A 20,684-nucleotide genomic window follows, 5' to 3' on the forward strand; every position below is an offset into this window, starting at 1 on the left:
AAATCTTTTAAAAAAAAAGTAAGTGAAGAATTCAGAATATGAAGCTTATTTAACCCCTCATCCCCACGCCCACCCCACCCCCACCCCACCCACCCCCACCCCAAAGAGCTACCAACTAATCTAAAACCAGAGCATTACAACCCCACCTCTCCCCAAGGCTCCCTAAGCTTCTGCTCACTTGTTTGAAGTCACTTTCTCTCTCCCAAGACGACCACTGTTTTAGGGATTCTATTGCTGTGATGAAACACCACAACTAAAGCAACCTGGGAGGAAAGGGTTCATTTGGTTTACTCTTCCACATCACTGATCATCATAAAAGGAAGTCAGGACCGGAGCTCAAACAGGACAGGAACCTGGGGTCAGGAGCTGATGTAGAAGCCATGGAGGGGTGCTGCATACTGCCCTGGTCATCCTGGCTTGTCCAGCCTTCTTTCTTATAGGACCCAGGACCATCAGCCCAAGTGCTACCCTCCCACATCAAACACTAATCAAGAAAATGCCCTAGAGACTGGAGAGATGGCTCAGCGGTTAAGAGCACTGACTGCTCTTCCAGAGGTCCTAAAATCAATTCCCAGCAACCATATGGTAGCTTACAACCATCTGTAATGGAATCTGATGCCCTCTTCTGGTGTGTCTGAAGATAGCTATAGTGTACTCAAGTACATAAAATAAAATAAATAAATAAATGTTAAAAAAGAAAATGCTATATAACTTATAAGAAAGAAAAAAGAAAAAGAAAATGCTCTACAGGCTGCAACCAGCCCTATCTCTTGGAGGCATTTCTCAACTGAGCCTTTCTCCTCCCCAGTGCCTCTAGCTTGTGTCAGGTAGACATAAAACAAGCCAGCACAGTGACTATGCAGGCTTACGTGGAGGCTACTTTTTTTGTGGTTATTTGTAATACGTCAACTGAGTGTGCTTCTGTAAGTGTCTGTTTATGCTATTCTGGAAGTTGAGCTCTATATAATGGACTCAGATAACATAGGGCAGTCTGTCTAGCTTCTTTACCCCCACATTGCATGTGTGAGAGATTCTGTGTTGATGTCCCCCAGTGTGGAACTTGATTCATTTCCTTTGTAGAATCTGTTAAGATTTATGACCACACATTTTGTGAATTTTGCTTTTAATGAACATTTGGGTTGTTTTCAATTTTTAGCCAGATAGATAAAACGGCTAAAATTTTTTAAAATTCAAATATAAATGGTAACAATTTGCACTTTTCCTAAAAAAAACAAAAAGTGTATATATTCTGTATGTGTCTGTTGCTGTACTTAGCAAAACTGGTGAATATTAAGTATGTGTATATTCAACTTTAATAGCTAAGGCCAATTGTTTCTTAGATCGTATCAGAAAAAGCTGAATATTGCAGAATTGAAGCTCATTCTCTATGTCCTGGAAACTTGCATCTCATGCCTCAGAGTTCAAATTTCTCCATAGGCGAGTTCAGGGTGAGCAACGTGGCAGCACACTCACAGGTAATATAGACACACTCCTTTAAAAACAAATGATTGCATGTCTGTATAAGGAAAGGTGTTATAAATGGCTCATTAAGCTAGGCGGTTGGCCATTCTGGGAAAAGCAGCTGTTGTAGGTGATGTGTGACCAGGTTTCCTCTTGGGACCCGTTTCCACCATCCATTGAACTGAGGCCTCTCATGAAGGGTTTAAGCTGCTGGAACCAGGGCCTGGAACTGATTTCTGGACACTAAGCCTTAGGCAATCCACTGTCACAGGGGTTGGGAGTGGAGCATGTGCAGAGCTCAAGTGTTGGAACCTCCGCGAGGCGAGGCTTGTTGCTAAGCAACAAGGGAGCTGGGCCTTTCTTTCCCCATTTAGCTGGTAGAGCTGCCTGGGCCTCCTTGGGTGTTGGCAGTCTCTGGGTTATCTGGTCCTTCATCATCAGCTAGGAGAAGTTCTGGCCTTCCTGAACCAGCCAGGTAAGCAGAAGCTGTGGACAGGGTGCAGTAAATTCCTTCGGACTCTGATAATTGGCTGAGCTAGTGTTCCCGCTTTCTCATCCACTTTGGTGGGTTCCAGTTTCACAAAAGTCGTGTCAAATCCAGGTTGGCGCGTGATCGAGGCAGGAGTAGTTGATGGGCTTCTGTGGACTATAAGCTTGAGCTAAAGGAACATTTCGGTGAAACAGGACTGAAGAGGCCCCAGAGAACTTCCAGTAGAGGTAGGACGACTAGGCTTCGGGCTGGGGGAGCGGGGGTTCGCGAAAAGGCGGGGTGGGGTGGGGGATAGATGGAAACGAGGGTGAGGAATTAAGATAGCTGTGTGTGTTTAATCCCAGCACTTGGGAGGCAGAGGCAGGCAGATTTCTGAGTTCGCGGCCAGTCTGGTCTACAAAGTGAGTTCCAGGACAGCCAGGGCTATACAGAGAAACCCTGTCTCGAAAAAACCAAAAAAAAAAAAAAAAAAAAAAAAAAAAAGATAGCTGTGGGGAGGGTAAAAACTCAGAGTGCAGGGGATTAATGTCACCCGCTGACCGTCTCAGCCACCCTGAGCCAGGACAGCTTGTTTTGGACAAACCTTAACTACAATTAGGCGAGAATGTGCAATGGAGTCTAGCTAATTTCAGAATAGAGAACTGTTGGTCTTGAGTTTGGGAGTAAAGGAGATATTACGGCGCTTACTGTAAAGGGTTCTTTGCTACTGAAGACTTCAGACAAAGTAAATCTTTTTGCAGATTTGTGTTAAGATGAACTTAAGGAATAGAATAGTTTTTTTTTTTTTTAGTATTCATATATAAATATTTACAATTTGCTCTTTTCCTGTTTACACCTTTGAGTAGTAGCATGATTTATAAGCACAAAGGTACAATCTACCTACTGAGGAGTCCACACAGATATATTCACCTTTAGAACAATAGCTACAATCTGAATCTCTGACCCTTTCTGCTCACTCTGCCGTCCATCCACACCTGACTCTCCCCTCTAGCTCCGACAGCCACTGAGGTCTGCTGTGTGACATTACAGAGGCAACTGCGTGCACTAGAGTCTTAAGGAGACAGTATGTTCACTTTTGTCTGGCTTCATTTACTCAGGATGGTGGCTTGCCAAAGCCCTTTCCCCAGTTATCTAGTGTACTGTTAGCAATGTGGGTTTTGTTACTTTGTGTTTGTGTTTAAGACAGGGTCTCACTATATAGCCTGGACTAACCTGACTGTGACCCCCTGTCTTTGTCTCCTAAGGGCAGGCTTCACAGGCATGTTCTGTCATGCTTGGCCCTGTAGTAAGTTTTGAAACCGGATACTGTAAATTGTCTAGATTTGTCTTCCCTTTTGAAATTATTTGGATGATTTTAGGGCATTTGCACATATTGTAGAATTAGCTTGTTATTTCTGTTAAAAATGTCTGCTGGGGATTTATTTTTTGCAGTTCATAGATTAAAGGCCAACATAGTCTGCTACAATCTCCAGAGAATAAATGGGAAAGTTTGATAAGTGCTGTCAGAATAGGTGGCTGACAGCCAAAATTTCTAGCTTAGTATCAAAGCAAAGTAGAAACTGTTGCAAAACAGAAAGGAAAAAGAAATCTGGTGTCCTTCCTGGAGGGGTTGGTATGGTCTAGGGAGTTCTCTCCCAGGGACAGGAAGTGAACAGGTGACAGACAACTTCAGAAATTCTCTACTCTATTCTCAGTAATAAACATTTTAAAAGAAGGAAGGAAAAAGAAAAAAGAGGGAAAAGGGGAGACAGTTTGAGCTGAAATGAAAAACCTCTATCCCAACATTCTGCCTGAATAGCAACAAATGCCATGAAAAACAATCAAGCAAACAAACAGAGACACAGTGAGAAACTATTGTCACAAATCCATATTGGTCCCAGGACCCCAGTGCGCCGCACTCTTAGGAAACTCAGAACAAATGTCACTATTATATGCTAAAACCTGACCAGAATACCTCTGAATTATGGGGAAGAAACTGTGCAGCTTTCAGTGAGGCAGAAACCTGGATGGAAACAACATGGTTCGGAGAACATAGATACGGGTTCCCACTAGTGTGCCTGACACCAGGAAGGATTGCCCAGTGGGTATGAAATAATGGTACAGATTTCCACTTTACATCTGTAAAGAAAGATAGTGCTAGTGTTTGTGACCCAGCCTTGCAGAGGACCACCTACCATGGAGAACAGCATTCCCAACCCAATATCTTGAAGGATACTCACAAAACATCTGTGCCAAAGACTACCCAGGGGTGTGATAGGCATCTGGGAGCCACAGAAGGAACAGGTGGGGGTTGTGGCTGGCCAGAAAGGAGACAGACCATTCAGATGGTGTCCCTCCACCCAGCTCTCTCTGCACAGTTACTCATCTTCAACTTAGTATGCATTGCTAGTGTTCCCGGCCAGCTCTGTCCTGTCCTGTTCTCCTTGTCTCCCCTCTTCTTTACCTTTTCACTACTCATGTATTCACTCTTCACTTTCCCCCTTTGATAAGTGTTTCTCCAGAACATGAGCTGGCTTGGTTTGTGGTGTCCATGTGTCCTGGATGTCTCAGAGCTGGGATTGCTATAGGCTATTTGATTGCATTTCCAAACCTCCCACTCATTTTTCAACCTTTGGCCAAAGTTACCTCATCTCCCCCTCTTTTTCCCCTGCTGTTTTCCACCTGCTGTTTATTTCTCCCGCTCTCTACTCACCTCTCACTTCATTTCCTTCACATTCCTACCTTAGGACAGTGGTTCTCAATCTTCCTAATGCCTGCATGGCCCTTTAAGACAATTCTTCATGTTGTGGTGACACCTGCAACCATAGCATGTTGCTACTTCATAACTGTAATTTACTCCTGTTGTGAATTGGAATGTCAATGCCTTGCTTTCTGAGGGTCTTAGGCAGCCTCTGTGAAAGGGGCATTCAACCCCCAAGGATCTTTTGACCCACAGGTTGAAGCCACTGCCTTAAGCTCTTATGGTGTAAGGCTCTGTCATTCTTCCTTGACTTCTTAAAATGGTGAGTGCTCAGGAGAGGATTGTTTTGATTTTAGTAACACTGAATTTTTATGGAGGCCCCAATTTTTGATAGTATTCTATTCTTAGGGGAGTACCAGGAATGAAGTCTGGTACCCTGGTCTGGCATCCTGACAGAGGATGGCAGATAGGTGACACCTCAACCTTACCTCAACATAATTTGTCTTGAGCATTGCATTCACTGTCACTAAAATAATCATAATTTAAAAAATTCATTCAGTGGTCAACTCCAGGTGTGTAAGTCTCAATATAAAACACACACACACATCCCAACCCCCCCCCCCCAAAAAAAACAAAAAACAAGACCAAACAAGCAAAAAGCAAGGCAATCTGACTGCTCCAGAAGTTACCGATCCCAATAAATGGCCTCCCAGTGAAAGAAAATTAGATGACATCCCAGACAAGGAATTCAAAAGACTGATAATAAATATGTTCAAAGAAATAAAAAAGGACACAAACTCCTAAATAAATCCCAAGATAACAAAAAGGCTGAATGAAATAAGGAAGTCAATATAGGATATGAAAGTAGAATTCAATAAAGAGATAAAAATAGTAAAACAAACAAACTGGAAATGAAAAATTCAAGAAGTTAAATAAAAACCTCTGAATCTATGGGAAGACAGACTATCAGGACTTGAAAACAACATATGGGAGATGGAGCATTCAGTTAACTATGAAGATAAATTAATAAAACCATATGAATGAAACATGTGAGATCTATAAGGCATCATGAAAATCAACCTGTGATTTATGCCTTATGATTCTTTCTAAGAGACTTGAATTCATGCAATGCACTCCAGGTAGGGCACTGAAGACCAAAGAAACATTTCCACCGCAGTCTTACTTAGTGAGCAGTGAGTTTGCCAGGGTCACTTATGGGAAAACTGATGACTCGAGGGCAGCTGAGTCACTGAGATGCCTACTCTGCATGGGCAATGACCCATGAAAGTTGCATCCCTGGGGCTCCCTGTGCAATGCACTGGCATTGGAAGGGTCCTTCTCTCGCAGGTGTTACTACCTCGTATAACAGAGGGCAGGGGCCTTGGGATCTTCCAAGTTCCCTCAGTTCTGAGACCTGTAAGCTTCTGATTTTTCCCTAAGACTTACGAACGTCTTCCCTTCCTTCCAAGAGGGAACATAACAATTTGGACGAAATTGCTACACAGTATAATGACTTAGTAGAACAACAATTTCTTGTTAAAAGCTTAGAAGACATTTTCAATAAAAAGTAATAACAGAACATTGCCCAGATCTAGAGGAAGAGATGTCTATTCAGGCAACATGTAGAAAACATAATACATAAGACCAGAAAAGAGCCTTCCCACATAATACTAAAATTAAAATAATAAATATACAGAACAAGGAAAATATACCCAAACTTGCAAGTGAGAAATACCAAGTCATATATAAAGTATGAAGCAGGGGAGTGATCATATTCATAAGAGATTTCTCATCAGAAACCTTGGTTTTTTTCAAGCTCAGAAGGAAAACAGCCAACACAGCTTACTATACCCAACACAACTGTCATAATTTAAGGAATAATAATTAAAACAATTCTAAAGTAAAATTCTAAAAGTAAAATAATTCATGACCCTTAAGTTAGCTGAATAGAAAGTATGTGAAAGAAACCTTCATTCTGAAACACAGGTAAAACACTTGTCTCTATGATACTACAGTAAAGAACAAACTGTGTTTGAGCTGCAGGTAAGCAAGTGATGGAAATAAAAACACTAACCGCTACACATCAACAAAATGACAAGAAACATAATATACATCTCTCAAAAACAACTCTGAATATCAGTGATGTCCATTCTCCCCTTAAAAGACATGGAGTTGCAGATTGCTCTAAAAGACAGAACCACTCTATTTATGCCTCCAGGAAATGAGCCTCACCATGCAAGGCAGATTGGACCTTACATCAAAAGATAGAACATGTGTTTCAAGCAAATGGAATGAGGAAGCAAGCAGGTGTCACGGTCCTAATATCCGGCAACACAGTCTTGAAATGGAAGTGGTGTATTTCAAGTCCTGAAAGTTAATAACTGTCAACCAAGATACCTAGAAAGGTTACTTTAATGGAGAAATTTATGGGTAAATACGATATTTGAAGGCAAACACAAGTTAATGCAACAGTAAGTTATTGCAGAAAATTATTAAAGTAACACTGCACACATAATAAAGAAAGAAAAGGTTTCATCCACAGAATACAGGTGTTGTCTTAGTTAGAGTAACTATTACTGTGATGAAACACCATGATCAAAAAGCAAGTTGGGAGGAATTTACACTTCCATATCACAGTTCACCAGCAAAGAAAATCAGGATAGGAACTCAAGCAGAGAAGGCACTTGGAGGCAGGAGCTGATGCAGAAGCCATGAGAAGTACTGTTTATTGGCTTGCTCCTCATGGTTTCTCAGTCTGCTTTCTTATAGAATCCAGGACTACCAGCCCAGGGATATCACCACCTACAATGGTTTGGTCCCCTTTCCATCAATCACTAATTAAGAGAATACTCTACAGGCTTGCATGCTTACAGCCTGATCTTAACATAAAACTAGCCAGCATAACAGGAAAGAATGCATTTCTTGAAGGGAAGAGATCAACAGAGAACTAGGAAAGAATCAGTCATCTCCAATGCCACAAATCTGCAAAAATCCTATATCAGCAGGAGGGAGAGAGAAAGAGAGAGAGAGAGAGAGAGAGAGAGAGAGAGAGAGAGAGAGAGAGAGAGAGAGAGAGAGAGAGAGAGAGAGAGAGAGAGGAGAGAGAGAGAGAGATCTCCTAACAGACATGTGGACCAGGGAAATGATCAACAAAATCATCAGAAAGCATACAACATTATCAAAAACAACCTAACATATAAATGGTCTTAATTCACCAACTATAGGCATATAGGCTAGCTGACTGGATAAAAAAATCCAACTATGTTTTGTCACCAAGAAACTCACAAAACTAGGAAAGACATCCAAACTATGAGGGTCAGAGTTGGAAGTAAACCCATCAAGCACATGGGACCTGCAAACAAGATAGACTAGCCATTCTTATACCTGATAAAGGAGACTTCAAACCAAAGCCAGTTGGATGAGACATGGAAGGCCACTACATATTAATATAGGGACAGATCATCCAAAGAATATATCCATTGTAAATATGTATGCACTGAATCTTAGGCACCCTGGCTTCATAAAGCACACAGTGAAAAACATAAAAGACCATATTTGTTCTGATGCAATAATAACTGAGAGATCTCAGCACACTCTACTCTCACATCTAGATAGAACTTCCACACTGAAAATCAGTAAGGAAACACCAAAACTAAATAGACATGCCACATACAGAGTATTCCACTTCTGCTAGGGAACACATATTCTTAGCAGTGCTTAGAGCCTTCTCTAAAATTAGTCAAATTATTGGCTACCAATTGCCTTTACAAATACAAAAAATGTGATAATTTCCTCATCTTATCATACAATAACAGATTAAAGGATAAATCAATAAATAGCAAGACTAACCCCAGGGAACACACAAATATTTAGAGACTGAATACTACATAAAAATTATTATTATGTTTTTTGTTTCGACTAAGGAATTATCCCTTCATTTTCATTAAAATTTTAGATTAATATACAAAGTACTGTGCTTCATCGAGACATATTTTTAAAAGATTACTGCATTTATTTGTTCATTCGAGAAGGGGCATGTGTGTACCACAGTGCACATATAGAAGTAAAACAACAACTTGCTTGCATGGGTCCATTCTTGCCTAACACTGGGTTCTGGGGTATTTCAGTCTTGGTGGCTGCTGAACCACCTCACTGCTCTCATGTATGGTGTGTGTGTGTACACTTGTGTGTGTGCACGCACGTGCAAATATGTGTTCTAAGTTTGATTTTAAGAGTTGGTTCTGTCTTCATCAGGCTTCAAATATTATGGAAAATGTAGAAAGAAGAAAAAAGTTATTGTCTCATTCTCAGAATTATTCATATGCTAGAATATATTCTTTTATATCTTCAAGGAAATTCTGATCAAAGCACAAATAGGTCTTCTCCGTTACTACTGAGTTTACAAAAGCAACATTGTTTTCAAAGAATTTTTATTTTTCTTGTAGGAGATGAAATTTTTGCCAACTGAGATAAGCTGTCCATGGGCTTAGGCATTTCTGATGGAACTTAAGGAGAAGTCCATTAGAAGTTGGCAGTGATGTGACTTTAGGAAATAAATTTGGTGGTGGTGGTGGTGGGGCAACAGGCAGGGATCCTTTCCTTGGGCTGCAGGGTTTTGCACAGCGTGGGCCCAGGTCATCTAGGGAGTGCTTGCTGTGGTTCTGCTTCACGTCCAGTCTGGAGCAGAGTCTTGAATGTGGAATCACACACCTGTAACCGCAGTGCTTGGCAAGCCAAGGCAGGAGGACCACCCTGTATACACAGCAGCGTCCAGGCTTCTCAGGGCTGTATTGCAAGAGCTTTTCTCAAAGGGGAAAAAAACCCAAAAGTCATCACCACAACCCCCTCATCCCCGCCATGGATTGGAGCACAGTTTGGCTTTTCTGTCCCAATAGGAGACATGAAAATAATCCTATAAACCAGGATTTGCTTGAGTCAAAGTACAGAGTTCACCACGGGAAGCACTCGGTGAGCCTTGTTGCACCTAGAGAGAGAAAGTCTAACTAGTTCTGGCCAGATTTTCTTCCTGATACCTCACCTGGCCTGGCAGGAAAGGGGCAAAGGCTAGATATCGGCCCCTCTGATGCCTACTGCGTTGAACGTCCAGTATGAGAGACAGGAAAAAGGTCGCACTTCCAAATCTGGAAAGAGCAGGACAATGAGATCATTGCTCGCTTTCCAAAGATTTTAAGCACACTCCGTGACACCTCAAACTGCAGTAGTAGACTTGGCTAGCATGGATTATGAGCAGAAAATTCAACCCCTTCCTTCATCTCTTACTTGGGGACAACTGTATTACTTTTCTTTGAGAGTTTCCAAACTAGAACCATCCTGTCTTTGTAAATTGCCCACGGACAAAGAGAAAGTATTCTAATTTCCCCGGAGGCTGAATCTTTAAAAAGTGATTTCCTTATTTGGTGGTGTTAGGAGTGGATGGGGGAGAAACAGGTAACACACCCTGATAATCCAATAAGCTTTAGGATAGCACCCAACTGGAGCGCCAGACTAGAAGCTCCTGTCCTCTAATCTGTAAGTCCTAATTCCTATTTATTTATTTATTTATTGCCATTATAAAAAGAAAAAAAAATTCTGTTCACCTTTCAAGGGGATGTGCATAGAAATGTTAAACAAGGGAAGTTTGTTTAAATTTCAGGAACAAACTGAGGGCCCAGAAGTTGGGAAGGGCACCCAGAACAGGAAATGAGAAGAGGGAAGGGCTGGGAGTGTGAAGCCAGTCTCTCACCAGGTGTCACAGCAGCTCTCCTCTGTGCCTCCTGCCACTTAATGCTTCTCAGCCACTTGCAGCTGGTCACCCTCTGAGCAAATTGTCACCTGTGCAAACAATGAGGGCAGAAGGACTGTGAGGTGTTTAAAAGGAGGAAACTTCCTTAAAGTCACTAGAAGCCATTTCTAGTGCTCAGATGTCATGGGTTAGGCAACAGACAACAGATAGATTTTATTATTCTCTTCTACTCCCTGCCCCCCCTCCCCCGGACAGAGTCTCATTATGTAGAGCAGGCTGACCTAAAATTCAACAGAGATGTGCCTGCCTCTGCCTCACAGGAACCGGGATCAAAGATATGTGCCAGTCACCACACCTTTTAATTTTCACTTTGTAATATGAACCTCTGGTGTACACAGAATTGAACTGTCCATAGGGCCACTGTCTATTGGTGCAGAAAGAAAGCTTCATAGTTCCCAGACAGGAGCTCTGTCCCTTCACAAAGGTCCTCTGTTTAGGAATCAGCAGGGTGTGTTTCAGGAATGGATAAATGGGGCCATTTTTTTTCATATTTTCAAAGCTAGACAGTAAATGACTTCTATTAGGAAAACAACTGTTTTTTAAATATTGATATGAGTCTAATCAATACAGATAGTGGTAAGCAAATAAATGCTTGATATTTAATTATTACATATCTTAAGTAGATCTTGACTTACTTTTGGTAAATCAAGGCACAATTCTTTCCCAAGTAGCCAAACAATGGCCCTGGCATGATTAATTGAATGGGTTTTCCTTTCTTCTATCATTAATCAAATTCTGCCTTTAATAGTATATTTCATATCATCTCAAAATATTCTTTCTCAGTGTACCTACTGATTCTATCGGCAGTGTTTGAGTTCTGAGGAGTCTGTGCAAGTCTCAATTCTCCTGGCACCCCCCCCCCTCCCGTGAAAAGGGCAGGTGTACCACCCTCCTTTTCTTCTCTCATAGTGTTTAGTAATCCTATTCATTTATCAAACAAATTAAAACATTTGAAATACCATTGTTAGATTTTGTGCATGTGTGTGCAACATGAAGTCAGTATGGTATCTTGAGACGACCTGATATAATTAAAGCAGTTGCTTTGTCACCAAGGAACAGTAGCTGCCTATTCAAACTTTTATGTCTTTGAATTAAAAAAAATATTCATATGGTGTTACTCTTTGAACTACTATGAAAACTCACCATTATGTTTTAAATGAGGGCATTTGCTATATCTATGCATTTTTAGATTCAAGTCCTTTGGAGAACACTTACATTCTAAATGGTTCCTTAGTACCTATGTTCTCTAGCTGAATAGTCAAACCTGCAGAATCCAGTGATGTTCAGAGGCTCTCTCCCCACTGTCCCGTCTCTGCCTCCTGGCTGCCCCCATCCATTCTTTTCTGTCGTTATTTTCATAGCTTTAGTTCTGTGCCTTTAACTCCTGCCCTTGGCTCTTGGGGAGCCACATGTACTCTGTTTTCTGGCTCCCTTGCTCTCTCCCTCCTTCCAGCATTCACAGGTAAGTCTCTCAGGGGTCTTCCACAGTAGTTCCTCCTAGGGTTCAGTAAGGATCTCAGTGCCTTCAGGATCCCCAAATTCACTTAGGACTGTGGGCACCACACAAGGGCCCGCTGAAAAACGGAAATTGGCATTTAAAAATTATAGTAAACAACTACATGAAAGTTACCTCATTAGCCACGTGGACATGTACATTTGGGTGAATAACACATTTTATTATGCATCTTGAGTACGGCCAAACTCCAGAGAAGTGATGCAAGGTCCAGGTTCATGCTTATGTTTGGCAAGTCACTTCCCACGGAGCTACCTTCCTAATCTATAAAAGTATCAGTTTTTTTGAATGAGCTTTTTGTTGCTCCCATTTACTTTTTTGATATTTAAATTTTATATTAGGTATTTTTTTTCTTTTTAATTTTCTAGGCAGGATATTGCTGTGTAGCCTTGATTCGGCATGTAAATCAGCTTGGTTTCAGAATTGTCTTGCTTCTCCTGCCTCAACCTCCCCGAGGCCTGGGAATGCAGGATTACACCCCACACCCAGATCCTACCTATTTGGAATTGTTGACAAGGTGCTATCATTCTTACCATGTTATGTCTGTTTTCTTTCTGCTTGATTAGCAATTATAGGTCTCAGGCTAAAGCTACTGAGCTGCTTGGTCCCCCTTTCCCTTGGAATAATGTCATCCCCAAGTACTAACTTTTTCAAGCCACATTTTTTTTTCTTTCTTAAAAAATTTCAAGTGGTTCCCAGTAGCTCACAGATTAAGTACAAACATCTAGCATCCACGGCTTTGTGAGTTATAGCCACTGCCTCTGTCTAGAGGCAGGCTTCCTCTCTCCCTTCCTTCGATATACCAAGCTCAGGTGACCCTTGGAGTAGTGAGCAGAATGGCTGGATGAGTGTATGTGTGTGTGTGTGTGTGTGTGTGTGTGTGTGTTGGGGGGTGGGGTGGGGAGACACCCTGGACCGTGTGGAGAAGCAAGGGGTAACAGCAGCTATAGACAAAGGGCAGAGACTTGATCCTTATGTTACCAGACTCCTCACTTTTCTCCCAAGAGAAATTTGTATGTGTAAAGGTCCCAGTCCCAGCCAGCCACGGGGCATGGAGGTACAGTTGGAGATCTTTATTCTCTATTATCCCCGCTACCTTAGGTTTTCTGTGCCTACGTAGACTTCTGGGAGCCCTGCTTGGTTGGAAGTGGGGCACAACATTGCAGTCTAAAGCAGTGTTAAAATAGATCCTAAGGGGCTTAGGAATTATCACTGAAAAAACAATTTGCTTCTTTAGAGTAGCGGTTCTCAGCCTTCTTAATGCTGCCACCTTTTAATACAGATCCTCATGTTGTGGGGACCCATCCATAACATTTTCCTCCTTGCTACTTTATAATTGTAATTTTGCTATTGTTATAAATAGTAAAGTAAATATTAGTATTTTCTTATGGTCTCAGACGACCCGTGAGAAAGGCTCTTTTGCTCCTAGAGTGTGTCCATACATAGAGGGATGGCAATCTACTGGTAGAGGATCATGGGACAGGCCCTAGACGGAAATTTACTTGAACACAATACGTTCTATCCAGAGACACTTCGCAGAACTGTAATTTTATTGCCCTAAGTTTTGTTAAATATTTGTTTTAATACATATTTTTTTCGGGTGTGTGTGCGTATTTTACAGGTCCAGTTTGTCAAGATGTCCACCATCCCAAAGCACTTCGGACTGACAGCCAGAGAGGAATCATACATGTTCAAAGAGCTTGAGAAGATTCGCCAGAAAACCAAGAAGGATTATGAGCAACTCAGGCAGAGACTGGCCGCCAAGCCGGCTTTGAATGCAGTTTTTGAAGACCAGGAGAAGGAAGAACGCCTGGGCACAGCAGGCGGCAGTCGGGAGAAGAAGGGGCACGTGTCCTGGGCTGCCAAGCCATCGTCTGGGGCGGAGAGCGGGGAGCGCCCGGCCGCGGCCGACCTGCAGGGGGCGCCGCACAGCGCGCGAGGCAGCCCCGGGAAGCCCCAGCCGTTCCGTCCGCGGGACTTCTACATGCGGAGCTCCGCGTTCCGGCGGCATCCTCCCTACAAGGAGGCGCCGGCCATCGCCCCGCAGGTTGGCACCACCCGACCGGTGATCCTCCTGCGGCCGCGCTCGCGCCGGAAGAGGTTGCGCGAGAAGGGCCGGGGGGCGCCGGTGACCAAGCGCGTGTCCAAGGGCCGCGCGCCAGAATCGCCCGGGCTCGACGTAACCCACGCCCGGTACAGACTCGCCAGCTCCTTGTCCAGCCTGAGCAGCGATTTCGACGAAAGCGGGCGGTTGCGCAGGCTGCGGATTCGCACCCACTTCCAGCGCGATCTCGTGCGATGGCACCACAAGCCCTCGTCCAGATCCCGGCGCGAGGGGAGCTCCGCGAGCCAGGGAACTGCGCCTCTGCTGGGGATACGCTACTTGCCCAAGAACATCGAGGAGATCATAGCCTCTCTGCAGTCCGAAGCCCAGCAGGCCTCAGACCAGACCATCAAGGAGCTTATTCAGAGCATCCTGGGCCAGAACTACGACATCGCAATGGAAGTAGGTGAACTACACTAGTGCTTCTGGGTGTACAAACTGTAGGAGGTTATGCATACATGAAACACACATATGTGTATGCATGCATACATGTATGCACGTAACATTTCATTGTGCATATTTCCGTCTATATGATGAGACGAGTTCTAAGGTGTTATGGAAATTCTTTGCATTTTACTTGAATTTTCAACATTTGGATTTTTCCTTAATTGATTGATTGATTGTACATTGCTTTTAGCGTCAGAGAAATGGAGAGGTTATTAAAAAAATGGATTCAAAGAACGTTTGTTGACGACCAGCATACTACTAGTGGTCTTCCCTTTCAACGACTGTCATTACTTAGTACTGAAAGATCAGAACTCGCATGATGAGGAAGAATTTTACTCTTGTTTTTTTTTTTTTTCTTTTTGAGCTTAGCCTAATTAGTCATGATTTACAGAATAATGAATTTACAGGCCAAGAAAACCATCATCACTATTACATTTAACTTACACGAACTCCGTAATATAATTTTTTTTAGTAGGTTCTATTCTCTTAAAACATTTTCTTAGTCATTCCTAAGTTTAGACACTTGTAAGTGCATATTGTATGTGAAGCAGAATGACACGTTACACAAATGTCTTTTTGTATTTCTCATGTGTATGCATAGTTGTGTGGCACACGGATGTGTCTCTGGACACCTGAGGGTGATGCCCAGAATGGTATCAGGTAGGTGGATACCAATAGAAGATTTGCTTTGTGTAGGAAAAGAAGTGAGATTTTTTTCCATGTGAAACGGTTGTTCCCTGGGAAGCCTTAAGGTTTAGTGAAGCTCGTGAATTTGCACAGCAGAACTAATGAATGGTAGAGTTGGGATTTTAACCCCAGTCATCTTAACCCCAGAAGTTGGGTCAGAATTATGTCCAGAACACTATTTATTAAATGTATGTCCCTCATAGGAAACAAGCTATAGAGTCTAATAAGGGAACTTGAGTCCTACATGCTGGAGGAAGGAGAGATGAAGGAGGAGAGGGGAAGCCTGCCTGTGAAGAATTATCTTTTTTTTTTTAAAGATTTATTTATTTATTATATGTAAGTACACTGTAGCTGTCTTCAGACACTCCAGATCTCCTTATAGATGGTTGTGAGCCACCATGTGGTTGCTGGGATTTGAACTCTGGACCTTCGGAAGAGCAGTCGGGTGCTCTTACCCACTGAGCCATTTCACCAGCCCCCGTGAAGAATTATCTTGATTAAGTTAGTCTCCAAGCATGCCTGTGAGGGATTGTTTTCATTAGGTTAACTGAGGCCATCCTAAAGTGGCGGCACCATTCCCTAGGCTTGGGCCCTAGCCTACATAAACAGGAGAAAGCTGGATGAGCACGCCTAGCTTCTGTACTTCCTAACTATTGACACGATGTGAGCGGCTTCCTCAAGCCCTTGCTTGAAGCCCTTGCTTGTTTGAAGGTGATGGAGTGGACCTTCAAACTGTGTGCCAAAATAAACTTTTCTGCTCGTAAGTTTTTTTCATCAGATTATTTTTTTTTGTCACAGCAACAAGAAAAGTACTAACACACTGCTACATATTTACACACATGATGTATAAAGGCAGTAAAGCACTAAAACAGGAGACTTCAACTTTAACCTACTACGAAGTGTATGTGGTCTAAAGACATCAGTTGAAAGACAAGGATTGAAATTGATGTGACCTGACCTTATATTGTCAATAGGAAATGATCTCTGAAATGATCATATATGTAGTTAAAAATGAAGGTGAAAATACATCATTCACTTACCAAGAGAAAGCAGGAGTGTCTGTATTACTATAAGAGAAGGTAGACATTGAAGCTTCTCAAATCACTAGTATAGGCTTAAAAAAATTAATCTGCCAAGAAGACAAAGGATCCTACGTGTATATGTATTAAGTAAGAGAGCTTTAAAATGTAAGAAGAAAAACCAAGTAGGATAGTCTGAAATTATAACATTCCTCTTTTAAGAACTGATTAAGAAAACAAGGCAGAGACTCCCCCAGCAATAGTCAAATGCCCGATTTGTCCCTGCCCAAGGTTCATACAATAAAATGAACCATGTAATGAAATGAACCATAAAATAATCCCAGTAAAAGTGAAATAATTAAAATAGTTGCAGTGTTGTCTGTAACCATATGGGAATCCAACTAGAGACCCACAGATAAGAACATCATCGAACAGCCGGAAACGAGACAGTGTAGTCAAAGAGGACGCGTCACAGAGAGAAATACTCCAGTGTGCGAGGCCCAGATGAAGTAAAGCAGAGGGGGAAACTTAGAGCATCATATTTGTACGCTACCAAAGAGGAAAAGTGCCAGTCATTACCAAGAGTTATGCTGTGTTGGTTTTTTACTTGCTTCCTAGGCATCAGAGCTGGACAGGACAGAAGGTTGTCTTTCTCCTTTGGAAGCCTGTGCTGTGCCTTTTGGTACCATGAAAGGGAGGGTGCATTCAGGCCAGCTCCTTAACCATTTCTCAACCAACAGGCATGGTGTCTTCAGGAATAAGAACTTAACTTCCAGCCCTCAAAAGAGGGCTTCTCATTTCTGAGATATATATAATATCTATATCTATATCTATATATTGGTCAGGTGGCCGTTAGTCCTTAGAGGGAACAATGTCAGCTGTTTAATGAGAAAAGTTTGTTAAAAGTAGATATGTATATTTATACACTGAGTTAAGTGTATGATAGGGTTTTTCAAAGGCAAATAGCAGCATGATCTTGCTATTTTCAGACATCCTTATTGTTACTTTTCCGCCCCCCCCCCCTTTTCTGTATTGACCACCCTCCTGCTTCCCTCAAGAGCCCCTTCTCTTTCCATTTCTCTGCTCTGATTGCTGGCACCCTGCTATTCCCCTCTCTATTGCTTATCCTCCCCTCCCCTACCCCTCCACCTATTACTGTGATGGTTGAATAAGAATGGCCCCCCTAGGCTCATATATTTGAATGCTCAGTCATCAGGGAGTGGCATTACTTGAGGAGGACTAGATGGTGTGGCATTGTTGGAGGAAGTGTGTCCCTGGGACTGGGCTTTGAAATCACCCAAGCTAGTCACAGGGGCTTTCTCTCTCCCGTTGCCCGTGGATCTGGGAGTAAAACTTGTCAGCTCCTTCTCCGACACCATGCCTCCCTGCATGCTGCCATGCTCCCGGCCTTGGTGATAACGGACTGAACCTCTGAACCTGTGAGCCAGCCCCAGTTAAATGCTTTCTTGTATCAGCGTTGCCTCGGTCATGGTGACTGTTCACAGAGATGGAGCAGTGACTAAGACAACTGCTAGCGATTCTGTTTTACCTTCCTAGCTTCTGTAGCTACTACAGGCTCTATACTCACCTTTGAAGATTTGGAGCTAGGATCCTCCAGTAAGAGATGTGTCCTTTGTCTTGTCAAGCCTGAATCACTTCACTCAAAATGGTCTTTTCTAGTTCTGTTCATTAACTGCAAAAGTTCATGATTTTGTTTTTCTTCTGAGCTGAATAATATTCCACAGTGCATCTGTACCACATTTTCGGCGCTTCTCAGCTGTAGGGCCTGCAGGTTGTCTCCATTTCCTAGCTATTGGGGAAACACAGTGAACACAGCTGAGCTGGAATCTGTGGGGTAGGCTGTCGGGTGCTTTGGGCTTATGCCTAGGCGTGGTGTAACTGGGCCACACATATGGTAGATTGGTTGTTAAGAGCTTTAGGACGTGTCCACGCTGATTTCATAGTGGCTGCACCAGTCCGCAATCCCACCAACCGTGAATGAGGGCTGCTTTTCCCTGCACCCACTCCAGTGTGTGCTATTAGCTGTTCCATTGATCCTTGCCATTCTGACTTGGGTAAGGAGGAATCTCAAAAGTCTTCATTTGCATTTCCCTAATTGCTAGAGACAATGAAAAGATTTTTGTTTTTTAGATATTTCATTGCACTTCTCTTTTCTCTTAAGAATTCTCTGCTCTGCTGAAAGGACCCTGATATAGCTGTCTCTTGTGAGACTAGGCCGGGGCCTAGCAAACACAGAAGTGGATGCTCACAGTCAGCTATTGGATGGATCACGGGGCCCCCAATGGAGGAACTAGAGAAAGTATCCAAGAAGCTAAAGGGATCTGCAACCCTATAGGTGGAACAGCAATATGAACTAACCAGTACCCTGGAGCTCTTGTCTCTAGTTGCATATGTATCAAAAGATGGCCTAGTCGGCCATCACTGGAAAGAGAGGCCCATTGGACTTGCAAACTTTATATGCCCCAATACAGGGGAATGCCAGGGCCAAAAAATGGGAATGGGTGGGTAGGGAAGTGGGGGGGGGAGGGTATGGGGGACTTTTGGGATAGCATTGGAAATTTAATTGAGGAAAATACGTATTAAAAAAAAAATATATATATATATAAAAGAATTCTCCGCTCAACTCTCTCTCTCTCTCCCCTATCCCTCTCTTTTTAAATTCTTTGCTTTTTTGAGTTCTTAGTATATTCTGGATCTTAATCCTCGGTCAGATGTATAGTAAACATTCTCTCCCATCTGCAGGCTTCATCTTCACTTGGTCCGTTGTTTCTTCAGCTGTTCAGGTGCTTCTTCATCTTCTGAGGCCCCACCTATCAATTGTTGGCCTTAATTCTTGGACTAATGAAGCCTTCCTTACTCAGGAGGTCTTTTTCTAGACCTCTATCAGGTAGGGCACTTGCCTTTCTCCCTTTCTAGCAGTGTCAGTGTTTTACGGTTTTTGTTTAGTTGTTTAAATCCATTTGGAGTTAGTTTAGTGCACGGTGACAGCTACAGGTTTAATGTCATCTTCTGCATATGGACGTCCACTTTCTCCAGTTAAAGATGCTTTCTCCCTCCCCCCGCCAGCATATTTTTGGGTGTCTTTGTCAAATATAAGGCAGCTCTTGATGTTGTTCCATTGTTCCACGTGTCTGTTTTTATGCCCTCGCCATATTGTTTTTATTATGATGGCTCTGTGATACATCTTGAGATCTGGAATTTTAATCCCTCCAGGCATTATTCTGGCAATCTGTTTTTTTTTTGGCTCCCTATGAATTTTATTTATTTATTTTTTTCTTTTTATTAGGTATTTTCCTCAATTACATTTCCAATGCTATCCAAAAAGTCCCCAATACACTCCCCCCCATCCCCCCCTCTTGGCCCTGGGGCATATAAAGTTGGCAAGTCCAATGGGCCTCTCTTTCCAGTGATGGCCGACTAGGCCATCTTTTGATACAAATGCAGCTAGAGTCAAGAGCTCTGGGGTACTGGTTAGTTCATAATAATGTTCCACCTATGGGGTTGCAGTTCCCTTTAGCTCCTTGGGTACTTTCTCTAGCTCCTCCATTGGGGGCCCTGTGATCCATTCAATAGCTGACTGTGAGCATCCACTTCTGTGTTTGCTAGGCCCCGGCATTGTCTCACAAGAGACAGCTATATCTGGGTCCTTTCAGCAAAATCTTGCTAGTGTATGCAATGGTGTCAGCGTTTGGAAGCTGATTATGGGATGGATCCCTGGATATGGCAGTCTTTAGATGGTCCATCCTTTCTTCACAGCTCCAAACTTTATCTCTGTAACTCTTTCCATGGGTGTTTTGTTCCCAATTCCAAGAAGGGGCACAGTGTCCACACTTTGGTCTTCGTTCTTGAGTTTCATGCCTTTAACAAATTGTATCTTATAACTTGGGTATCCTAAGTTTTTGGGCTAATATCCACTTATCAGTGAGTACATATTGTGTGAGTTCCTTTGTGAATATGTTACCTCACTCAGGATGATGCCCTCCAGATCCATCCATTTGCCTAGGAATTTCATAAATTCATTCCTTTTAATAGCTGAGTAGTACTCCATTGTGTAAATGTACCACATTTTCTGTATCCATTCCTCTGTTGAGGGGCATGTGGGTTCTTTCCAGCTTCTGGCTATTATAAATAAGGCTGCTATGAACATAGTGGAGCATGTGTCCTTCTTACCGGTTGGAACATCTTCTGGATATATGCCCAGGAGAGGTATTGCTGGATCCTCTGGTAGTATTATGTCCAATTTTCTGAGGAACTGCCAAACTGATTTCCAGAGTGGTTGTACAAGCTTGCAATCCCACCAACAATGAAGGAGTGTTCCTCTTTCTCCACATCCTCACCAGCATCTGCTGTCACCTGAATTTTTGATCTTAGCCATTCTGACTGGTGTGAGGTAGAATCTCAGGGTTGTTTTGATTTGCATTTCCCTGATGATTAAGGATGTTGAACATTTTTTCAGGTG

At 42.7% G+C, this 20,684-nt stretch overlaps 1 protein-coding gene across 3 annotated transcripts in view; it reads left to right on the forward strand.

Annotated features, from left to right (window-relative positions):
- Nucleotides 1-1,824: 1,824 nt before the first annotated feature.
- The window catches only part of Ttc6 (tetratricopeptide repeat domain 6), a 182,796-nt gene continuing 163,936 nt past the window's right edge, over nucleotides 1,825-20,684 (forward strand). Inside the window, exons 1-3 of one of the 3 annotated variants that reach the window (XM_021179232.2) lie at nucleotides 1,825-1,936; nucleotides 2,037-2,178; nucleotides 13,569-14,453. In XM_021179232.2, the coding sequence (XP_021034891.1) occupies nucleotides 13,584-14,453 (870 nt within the window). In that variant the 5' untranslated portion in view covers nucleotides 1,825-1,936; nucleotides 2,037-2,178; nucleotides 13,569-13,583. Of the gene's footprint in view, nucleotides 1,937-1,978; nucleotides 2,179-13,568; nucleotides 14,454-20,684 lie in introns of those variants that run through there. The other 2 variants (XM_021179231.2, XM_021179233.2) reach the window with 2 other exon arrangements.

Source organism: Mus caroli, unplaced genomic scaffold, assembly GCF_978045245.1.
Source record: "Mus caroli unplaced genomic scaffold, Mus_caroli_1 scaffold_14, whole genome shotgun sequence".
Classification (NCBI taxonomy): Eukaryota; Metazoa; Chordata; class Mammalia; order Rodentia; family Muridae; genus Mus; species Mus caroli.